At 31.8% G+C, this 11,286-nt stretch overlaps 2 protein-coding genes across 3 annotated transcripts; one reads left to right on the top strand and one right to left on the bottom strand.

Moving 5' to 3' along the window:
• The first annotated feature begins 2,251 nt into the window (after positions 1-2,251).
• On the top strand, positions 2,252-6,457 carry LOC145114864 (nuclear transcription factor Y subunit C-3-like). Of its 2 annotated transcripts, none has more exons than XM_079050973.1 (4): positions 2,252-2,380; positions 2,461-2,542; positions 4,051-4,849; positions 6,130-6,457. In XM_079050973.1, the coding sequence occupies exon 3, from the start codon at positions 4,062-4,064 to the stop codon at positions 4,836-4,838; it is 777 nt and encodes a 258-aa protein (XP_078907099.1). In that variant the 5' UTR covers positions 2,252-2,380; positions 2,461-2,542; positions 4,051-4,061; the 3' UTR covers positions 4,839-4,849; positions 6,130-6,457. The 2 variants fall into 2 exon arrangements, with proteins under 2 accessions (XP_078907099.1, XP_078907100.1); XM_079050974.1 differs by having other exon boundaries at positions 6,118-6,457.
• Positions 6,458-8,159: 1,702 nt separating this feature from the next.
• Positions 8,160-10,701, bottom strand: LOC145116892 (pfkB-like carbohydrate kinase family protein). The gene is given in 11 exon segments (XM_079053200.1): positions 8,160-8,394; positions 8,527-8,706; positions 8,888-8,954; positions 9,063-9,124; positions 9,186-9,349; positions 9,570-9,632; positions 9,706-9,820; positions 9,904-10,013; positions 10,198-10,274; positions 10,468-10,602; positions 10,605-10,701. Coding segments are annotated over 11 exon segments (1,080 nt in total). The 5' UTR covers positions 10,684-10,701; the 3' UTR covers positions 8,160-8,366.
• Between the last annotated feature and the right edge of the window lie 585 nt (positions 10,702-11,286).

Here is an 11,286-nt window from a genome sequence, read left to right as displayed (position 1 = left end):
CCATGTATTGTCACTTTGGTCCAAATTGTTTTGGACTAGCATCATTGTTCCAAAATCAATTGTTTATTGCGGTTTTGGTCCAAAATATTTTGAAAATGTATAAAATGACAGGTTTTCCCTTGGTAAATTTTTCTCATTTTTTTATTAATTTTATATTTTCCTGATTAAAAATTAAACAAAAAAAGAAAAAATATATAACCCTACCCCACCCCACCCCATCTTCTTGCTCCCCTTCTCTCTCTCTCTCTCACTCTCTCGTTTTTTTTCTCTCTCTCTCTCGTTTTCTCTCTTCATCTTCAACTATAATACCCACTGCCGAAAAATATAAACACCACCGCTGCCAAAAAATATGAACACCACCACCGCTAGAAAATACGAACTCTACCACCACAAGTTAACACCGCCACCACCACCATAGTTTAACACCACAACCACCACCTCCCGGAAAACCTCCAACTGGAAAACCCTCGTTTTTCCAATGCCGACTTTGTTGGTGCCATCCATTTCTCTGCCGCCTTAAACATTTTTTTGAGAATCGTTGGGGGTTTCTTTAGCTCGTAGCTCAACGTTATCTTCAGAGAACGAGAAATATGAAGTCGAATTTGTAGCTCGCTGTCGTTTTCCTGGAGATCTTGGGGTTCCACTACCGAAGAAGACGAATGGCAACGCCGACAAAGTTAATAGAGATCTCACCGACAACGTTCCAGATTTGCGAAGACGACAACGATCTTCCAGATCTACGACGATGACAATAACCAAATTTGTGACAATATATTCAAAAAAAATCGGCAACGACTCTAATAACCCTAGTAGCGCCGATGACTTATGGTTTCTGACAATGTTGGAGAAGGTAGTCGGTAATGTTCTAGATTCGACAACAATGCCTCTCTCCCTCTATCAGAAGGTCGTCTGAACGAGATAACGACGACGGTAGAGGTGACACTAGGTTACAAATGATAAGGAACTTATGGTTTTGATGCCTTCAGTTGCTCTAGGGTTTTAATGCATCTGACGACGAAAATATGGTGTGAGGATGGTGGTTGTGGTTGCGTTCTAAATTTTTGACAGGTGGTGTCGGTGTTCTGATTTTCTGTCATGTTTGGTGGTGGTGTCGGTGTTCTGATTTTCTGTCATGTTTGGTGGTGTCAGCGTTCTGATTTTTCCGACAGATAGTGGTGGTGCTGTTGGGAGGAGATAAAGGGATGAAGAAGGAACATATGTTAAAAATGGTGGGTGTGGTAGGATAGTAAGAGTGATGTAAGATTTTTATTTTTGATTTTCTTGTAAATACATAAATGGAAAAAGAAAAAGGAAAAGATAAAAGTAATGGTATAATTGTCATTTTAAGTATTTTCAAAAAACTTTGGACCAAAACCTAAATAAACTTTTCAATTTAGATCAGTGATGTTAGTTAAAAACTTTTTTGACCAAAGTGACAATTTTCGGCTAAACATAAGGACCATTTTTGCAATTTAGTCTTTTTTTTAATAATATTTTACAAGACTTTCTATTCCTGTCTAGAAACCGACAATAGAAATAGGTGTTAGAGTTTATAAATTTTTTTTGTTAATTAGATTAATTAATATTTCACAAATGAGCATTTTATGGGAAGAAAATTGTTGTTTTGAGCATTTTTGAGTTTCCTTCTTATTTCGTAGTCCCAACTTATAAATGAGGTTCGAAATTGAGAAATGCTCAAAAGGATGTTGTTTTGATCGGTCTTAGGATGTGATCGACATGTAGCGCTTAGTAGCGTTTGAGAGCTTCTAGCTTCTAGCGTTTGACAAAACGCTTCATTTTAAACAGAAAGTATTGTTTGACACTATAAGTTTCTAACGTTTAATTTAAACAAAACACTCTAAATTCAAAAGCTACTTCATGTAGCGTTTAAATTTCGAGTCATACCGAGAAAAGACTCAAAACGACATTTTTAAGCATTTTTTTTTGCTCGAACCCTATTTCCTCTTGGCTGCGAAGATGGTAATTACAAATTACAATAATTATATGTAGACTAATAATGCTTGTTTGGAGAATTTTTCATAAAGTTTACTATTTTTTTGGAAAAACCGTAGAAAACAAAGTTGTTTTAAAAAAAAAAAAATTAAAAGTAACATTAACTTTAAATAAATTGTAATTTGTTTAGTTGTACAACAAATCAAACGATTCTATAAACGAAGCAATGGGACATTTTTAACTAATGTTTTTCTTCTTTTTCCTTTTTCTAATGCGTTTTTTCCGGTCTATAAATACGGTCAGCGAGCGTATTAGGTATTTGCGTCATTACTCACTTCCTTTTTCGATCAAGTTCGCTGTCCCACTTCCAAACCCTAGCTGATCCATCTCTCTCATACTTCGCTACGAATTAAATATCAAACAAGAGGTTTGATCTCTATTTCGTTAAGTTATTCAATTCATCACATGAAAGTTTTCTAATTCAACTCGATCTGCTCTTATTTTCAGAATTTTCTCTGAATTTCTTCCACTGGATTAGTTTTTTTAGGGTTTGATCCGAGTAGCTTGAAGCAACTAAATAAAACACGAGGTATGTAATAGTTTTATCATTTGCGTCTGAGCGTGATATGCGATGAACATGTGCCTTTTTTTTATCGTCATGTATGTTTTTATAAATATTATACTGGTAAAGAGGCATATTTCAATTTTGTAGCCTCAAAGGTTAAAGAGTGCTGGTGGTATGTGGTATAGATAACAAAATTAGTTACCAGACAAATTAGGTATAGATCATTCTGTATTTGTTTCTATAAAATTGTTCTTCATTTCACTCTTTAATATGTCATTCAATCTTTACCTAGGTTAACCGTATTAAAAACGGAAAGTACAAACTTCATCCGATTTGTTACTAAAAGAGCTTACTTTTCTGATGGAATTACTCTGTTTTTCCATTTCCTATTGTCTCTGATGATACCTATTTTTGTTGATGGGATTACTCTGTTTAAAGGATGAAAGTACAGTGGTGTCTTTTGTTGATTATGTACTCCTACGCATGCCATTGCAACAAGGAGAGCTTAGTATAGTGAACATCACAATTTTAGAGCATTTATACAAGCATGAGTTTTTCCATTTTTATTTTTTGTTGGAATTGCTTCTAAGCAGCTGCTTCTTTATCTATTTTGTGTCAGTTTTTATTATAAATAGGTAAGGCTTTGGTTTTAAGGTACATAAACTAAAAAAATTATTGAAGTTACCTTGCATTTGATTTCAATTTGATGGTTTTTAGTTTTGTGTGGTTAGATCATCATATTTGATAGGGATTCTTGATCTTTGAGTTCATAAAGTGACTTTTTGTTGATCAAAACACCTTTTTTTTTCATAAATGTAACTTTCAGATCGCTACTCAATACTCTCACTAAATGAAAGCTTTCTTTATAACAAAATTTTTCTAAGTTTTAGCATCCTTCAAATCTTAATATTTCTCAAAGGGATATTACCAAATTTGTACTAGCTTTACTCTACCCACCATTACTGTTCATTTCAAAGATGGAAAAACAAAAAAAATGAATTTCAGTTATGTATATCTGGGGTTTCCTGTTTTTGATTTTACACCTCTTAATTTCTTCATCATAAATATATCATGCTTACCTACAATTATTGATTTTTTGTAACAATTCGATCATACTAAGCCCTAAAGGTTGATTATATTTATACCTTGACTTCTGGCAATACACAAACGTAATAAATACTCTTTTTCCACATTCTATAAGAGGCAAATTTTGTCCAACATTTATAACATTATATTGAAACATTAAAGGAAAAAAAACCCATTTGACCCAATTGAGTAAATTATTATCTGTATAAATGATGTTTAAAAGCTCTTTGAAAAAATATCAGCACAGTTGGGGAAATTGAAGGAATAAATAACAAGGGCAAATTTGTAAAAAGTTGCGTAAAGATGTAAAGCTATCTTTTTTAACAAATTAACATAAACATCAATTTGTTCTTACACTCATATATCATTCCTTTTTCCAAATATTCTTTTAGTATCCATACAATTCCATTCTTCTAATCAATCAAAATTACTTTTCTACCCTCAAGGTATTCCAAAAATGGATCAACAAGGCCACGGGCAGGCCCAAGGGATGAACACAGTGAACACCTCTGCCCAAATGCCCTACACCATGCCCCCATACCCACCTCCAAACCAAATGATGGGCATTGTCCCCCCTGCCCCCGGGCAGCCTTCCCAAACCTCGGGTCTCCCTTCCCCCCCTGCCCAACTTGCCCAACAACAACTCGCCTATCAACACATCCACCAACAACAACAACAACAACTCCACCAACAACTCCAAAACTTTTGGGCAAATCAATATCAAGAAATCGAACAAACAACTGATTTCAAAAACCACTCTCTCCCTTTAGCCAGAATCAAGAAAATCATGAAAGCAGATGAAGATGTTCGCATGATATCTGCAGAAGCACCTGTGATTTTTGCACGTGCTTGTGAGATGTTCATTCTTGAGTTGACTTTAAGGTCATGGAATCATACTGAAGAGAATAAAAGGAGGACACTTCAGAAGAATGATATTGCTGCTGCTATTACACGAACTGATATTTTTGACTTTTTGGTTGATATTGTTCCACGTGAGGATTTGAAAGATGAGGTGATTGCTTCTACTATTCCAAGAGGTGGGCCACTTCCGGTGGGGGGGCCCACTGAGGGTCTACCGTATTACTATATGCCGCCACCACAGGTTGGTGGTTCAGGGATGTATATGGGGAAGCCGGTGGATCCTCAGGCGATGTACGGACAGCAGCCTAGGCCTTATATGGCTCAGCCTATGTGGCCTCAACAGCAACAACAGGAGCCTCAAGAAGATGCTTGAATTGAACACAGGTATTGGATTATATCATAAATTTATAATATTAATGCCAATGTACTTTTGTTTATTTGTATTAGAATATTTCATTTCATTGCTATAGTTGGTTAGAATATTCAAACTTGATAAGAAAAAAGTGATTAATAAGAAGAAAAGTTTGAAGTATAGTTTTGTAATAGAAGTTACAAAAATGGTCCCTGCCTAATAGAAAATATATAGATTACGTGGGCTAGTATCACCCTAGTTATTTCTTTGGGTTTTATGCAGAAAAGTCCCAGTATTTTGGGAATTTTTTTGATAAAGTCTTAAATGTTTTTTTTGAACAGAAAAGTCCCGATTATTTAACATAACGAAAAAGTCTTTTTTTTATTTTAACAGGAAATGACAGATTATGTGATTTTTCCCAAAACAATGAGACTTTTCTGTTAAAAAAAACATTTAGGACTTTATCAAAAAAAATTCAAAATAATAGGACTTTAGTTCAATAAACTCTTATTTCTATTACAAAACTTTATACATGGACTGTTTCTGTAAAAAAATCTGCATAGGGACCTTTTCTTTAAATTACAGGGAATGTTTTTGTAATTTATTTTCTACAGGGACCAAACCTGGTAATCTGTAAAATTTCTATTAGGCAGGGACCATTTTTGTGTTTTTTTTAAACATATGGACTGTTTTTATAAATAAAAACTGCATAGGGACTTTTTGTGTAAGTTACAGGGAGTAGGGACCATTTTTTGTAAGTTTTAACACATGGACCTTTTCTGTAAATTACTGGGAATAGCGACCGTTTTTTGTAATTTTCTACATAGGGACCAAACCTGCTAATCTAGAAAAGTGTTGTGGCCAAAGAAAGCCTAAAATGTACTATTTGTTTTTCAATTAGAATTAGTATATATTATAATAATAGTTGGAAGTAATATGCTAAAATATTAATAAAAGTATTAATGAAACAAGTATTAGCTAAACAAGTTACATTAATGATAATGTGTTTAATGTTGTCGTTTTGGAATATGATGTTTATTACATGATTTAAGAATTTTACTTTAAAATAGGGTTTAAGTGCAAGAAAAAGCATCATGCTTTTGTTAATTTGTTTTATTTTTGTAGCATCATACTTGACCTTTTTCTTGAGTTAACCACTAAACCAATATATATATATATATATATATATATATATATATATATATATATATATATTGTTTAATTAGGATGAAAAATACTTTGGTAGTTGAGTGAATAAACTGCATGTAAATGTAAAAAAGAATGATTCAATGATTTATAGTTGTTATTGCAGTGATGAAAACAAAGAGACCCTGAAGATGGTGGGTGTAGATGAAGGAAGAAGAGTTGATATCTGTTTAAATTTTCTCATGTGGTTGGTTATTAGGAAGAATGCAATGGTAATGGTTGTAGTAGTAGTCAAAATATAACTTTAAAAAACTATGTTATGTGTGCATGTTTGTCTACTTGTCCTTAAATGATACTACTCTTGTTTTAAGAAGGATTAGGTTCTTAAAATCTCAAAACTCATGGCCATTGCAAGAGGAATGTTTGATTGCTCTTTTGATGCATGTAAGTTGAATGATTCCAATCTCTTAATGGTTTAGAGAAAGTTTTTTTAACTGTTTGATGACATATGATTCGTTAAGTGGTTACTTAGAGGTTGTATCGAACGCGTTGAATGCTTATTGATTTAGAGGAGAGCTGACCTTTGATATTGACTATTAGGGACAATGTTGTGTTTTGTTTTAGTTTTACTAACATAAAAACGATCCAATGATAAAAATATTTGTCGTTTTTATAATGGATGATCACCTCTATTGGTAGCATGCAAACAAATTATATATTAGGGAGAGTAAGGTTTATCGGTCAATAAATTTTATTATAAAAAAATCTAGTAAGGAGATGAATTTTTATAAGTTTAATATAATATTCATAACCAAAAAGAACTTTATAGAAGGAACATTTTATGTATTGGGGATCTACAGTGAGATGATGTTTACCGACTAGACAATATTTGACTCAAAAATATGCATTTCTTTTTATAAGCCATGAATTGGAACATTACGGTTTTAAGTACAATTTTGGATATCAAGTCAATCTCAAGACTTTGGATTACATATATTAACTAACTAGGTATAAGATCCATGTATTATATGGGTTAATCAAAAAAATTAAATATAAATGTCTAAATATTTAAGAACTTCGGATTTATAAGAAAATAAGAAAAATAATGAATTATTAAAATTGATTTTTTATCTTTTAAATTTAAATAAATAAACAAAATAACCTAATGAGCTTTAATTGGAGAATTTTGAAATAAGAAGGTAAGTCCATTAATGAAATTGATATTCAATTATTAGTACATTTATTGTAATTATTACATTAAAGTATTATGTGAAAGTTATTAAAATAGAAAAATCCATAAAATGACATGTGGAAAAGAAATTAATTCAAAATAACCATAAAATCACATTTGACAAATTGAATTTGACAAATTGAATGAGAATGTGACATGTGTCAAAAAAAATTTCATTTATTAGAATAGATATTTAATTGTAAAATATCCAATATTATTTAAAATTATGACACTTTAACTATAACTTGAATTAAAAGTGAGGAGCTAAAAATTGCAGGTCCAAATTTTTCATTTTTTATTTTATTTTTTATAATACTTCCTCAATGCATTTCCCCACTATCGTCTTCAGCATGTGGGGCTAAATAACCCCTGATTACAATCGGGAGTAGGGTTTAATTTTAATTTTTAGTAGTATTGTTCTTTATAGATTTGTAAACAATTGTTTAATTTTATTAATTTGAGTTGCTTGATTTAATTGTTTTATTTAAACTGTTATTTATTTTTATTTTTAAGACAACTTTATTGTTAGTATTCCCAGTTGTTCCCGAACATTTAAAACAATGTGTACGACGGAGGTGCGGATGCACATAATTTGATCAAAGACTTAAATATTTATAGTACAATAATGTCTAATGTGACATGGTCGGATCCAAAATTAATAAGTATTAATACAATACCATTTTTAGAATTCAAACATGAAACGGTGATTACCGTTTTCTAATTTATTAAAAGTTATTCTTTTTATTAAACTTTATTACTTTTTCACCAATTATTACAACTCTTTTTTAATAATATCAAAATTACGCAAACTCCCCTGAATCTTACCATACTTGCAATCGCTAGATTAGTGGATTTCATTTCATTATACCAACTCAATCCACGTATTTTCATGCTAAAATATTTTGCTCATGTATAGTTTTATACATTGATTCCATTTATTAAATATGATTTTTGTCGCCATAGTGTGATCAACTAAAAAACATAAATACAATAGCAAGATTTAACTATTATTGCACACATCTACAAGACAACAAAAACCCAAACATACTTTATTATTTTATCGATTTACTCCAACCTTAAAACAAACCACATCTTCCAAACTCAAAAACCCTAACAATAAAGTCAAACCCCAAAGTAGACAAAAGTCAAACATGAGATTGATGTAAGATGCTTTAACCAACTGGACATATAGCCTCCAAACTGCACACAATAATAAGATATGGTTCCACACAATTAGAATATTTACAAAGATGAAATAAACATATACATTATATCAATATTATATTAAGTCCATTATTAAGTCAAAAAGAAATTTGTATGTATAGTGTTTACCTTCTTCCTAAGCATTCAATTATATCAGTTGTGAGAGTTGATCTCTTTTTATCTGCAAAAGCAACTGATGCAGCCTTCCTCATTAAAGTGGACCCCGCAATACAACCCAACATTGTTGGGTTTGCATCAAATTTCCCTTTACTCACAAGCTCCCGGGCCCACGCTACATAAACTGCAACACTGATCAACAATAGCAACCTACTTTTAACTATTTCTGTAATATACCATTTTACTTATCTTATCTTATTATTATTATGACAATGAAAATAGTATTTCAATATTTCATAATAAATAGTTATAATGAATATGATTATTATTATTATTATTATTATTATTTTAAAATTTAAAATAAGGAAATTACCTTCCAGAGAGTATATCACCTTGTCCACCACAGCGTCGAGGGGAGCCATATATGCTTACTGATCTAACTGCATCAGACACAATTAATTAATATATTATTTTTTAAACAGTTAAAAAATATATATAAAGAAAATATATAAATGGATAAATAGATTAAATGAATTATAAATAAGTACCTGCTGCACCATCACTAATGTAATCAGATTGTCCTTTACGAAGAATAGTCACACCACCAATACTGCCAAAAGGATGGTGAGTAAAATGACCATTTTACCCTTCTGTTTAAAAAGAGAAATTACCTTTTGGCAAGAGAGAGTAATTGTTGGGGCCCATCTTGATCATTTACTTCACAGTTTAAAACTTTGTTAACAAGACGTTTATATTCATTTACATTTGGAGTCAAAACAGCTAAAGGATACCCTTTGACTAAGTCAACACAGTTTGTCACAAGAAATAGCCCATCCTATATATATAATATAATCATCCACAAAAATCAAATGAAAATAAATAAATAAATATCTGCACAAGTGTTTGTTTGGTTGGATGGAATGGAATGGAATAATAAAGGAATGGAATGAGTCATTACATTCCTTCAACAAAGTTTCATTCCTTTCCATTCCATTATTCCAATGGAATTCACGATTCCATTCCATCACACCAAATAACTACCTCACAATTCTTACCCCATCAATGACCATGGGAACATTGCTTCGCCTAGCATGCCTCATGATATCACTTACACAATCCTTCAATCATATCAAACATTATATCTTAAATCTTAAATCTTAAATAAATAATTAAAAAAAAAAAATCACAAACCAGAAGAAATGGATCTCTTCCGAGCCCTGGACCAATCACAAGACAGTCAAACCTTTCCATCCACTTGTCAACTTCATCAAGAACCTTTTTTGAGATTGATGTTTTTTCCTCCTCCCTGTTATATTATATATTTAAAATAATTAATCACATAAGAAACTTATATATAATATTATAAAATATAAAATTAAATTAACTGACCTTATATTGTAAGATTCCTCTAGCAAAGGATGTACAATTAACTCAGGACTATACCCTTTTATTACTGGAGCAGCATCTTTAGTACAAAACACATGTGATAAATCTGCACCCTGAATAAATATTTACAAGAAATAGCAACCTACTTTCATTTATTTGTGTATTATAATTATAATTAGGTAATGTAATAGGAAGAAATAAAAGTATATAATAAACAAATGAATGTAAGTAAATTGTTATTTCTTACATTTAATATTATTGTCCAAAGAAAAAGAAATGAAATATGGAGAAACTAACAATTTTGAGAGCTGAAATAGCAGCAAAATATGGGGCACCAGTGTACTCACGACAACCACCTATAACAGCTATTTTGCCTGATTAAATTGCAAATATTGTCAATAATTAAATAAGAAATATCAAAATGTATGATTTACATTTGCATGAAACAGGTAGAATAACAAGGAAAATGTACAATGTTATAATAAACAAATAAATGAAAGTATGCTACAATTTCTTGCAATCAGCTCTGAAAAATAAGCATCTGATGAATTTGGAAATGAAGCTCACCAGCTTGGCCTTTATGCTTAGTTGGATCAAGGGCAGGAGAAATTGACCTCAAAATACAGAGAGCATCAACTTCTAAATGGGGTCCACCAATCATCACAGATTGCATTCTTGTGCCCTTATTTACCAAAAAAAGGTGTCTTTATTGCAGTAATCGCCTAACAAACACCTGATCAAGTGTTGTTGTCTCCTTATTATACCACCAAATGACTGCTGCATGCATATATATATTCTTTCAACTGCACAACGAATCCAAAATTGATGAAAGAAAACACAAAATAGACATAGAAATGTAAATTAGGGCTAGAAAAGGGGGAAATAGCAAGAACATGAAGTGAATGAAAGAGGAAAAGTTTACATATGTGAAATTTGGTTATTTACATGCAAAAATTTGGGACAGAGGAGCATCAAATCCAAATGTTCTAGAAAATTTTGAAAAAATGGTCTTCGGTGTCAGGTAGCTTTGTGAGCTACTTCCACCCAACATGTTAGAACAAGATACGTTTGGCAAAGACGAGCAGAAGCAACACATCATGTTCTCACTGTTATGCCAAAACCAAAAACAGAGAATCTTATGGAAAAACAACGAATTTTCAGGAAGACGACGAACCCTATAAATTAGATTCGCGAAAACTTGTTTCCACCGTCGTTCTCGTTCCTACGTCGTCATCCTTCGGTCCGAGTCGAGGGTTTGAGGTTAGGGCTTGCGAAATGGTGTGCGTTTAAGTGCCTTGTCCTCGTGGACAGGTGTTTGGGAACTTAAAAAAAATTGGATAAATCGAATAATTATCAAATATCAGAAGAAATCGGCATCTGATTTCA

This window comes from Lactuca virosa, chromosome 5 (genome assembly GCF_052849685.1).
Source record: "Lactuca virosa cultivar CGN04683 chromosome 5, Lactuca_virosa_CGN04683_v6, whole genome shotgun sequence".
NCBI classification, from domain to species: domain Eukaryota; kingdom Viridiplantae; phylum Streptophyta; class Magnoliopsida; order Asterales; family Asteraceae; genus Lactuca; species Lactuca virosa.
This window is presented reverse-complemented; position numbering and strand designations above follow the sequence as displayed.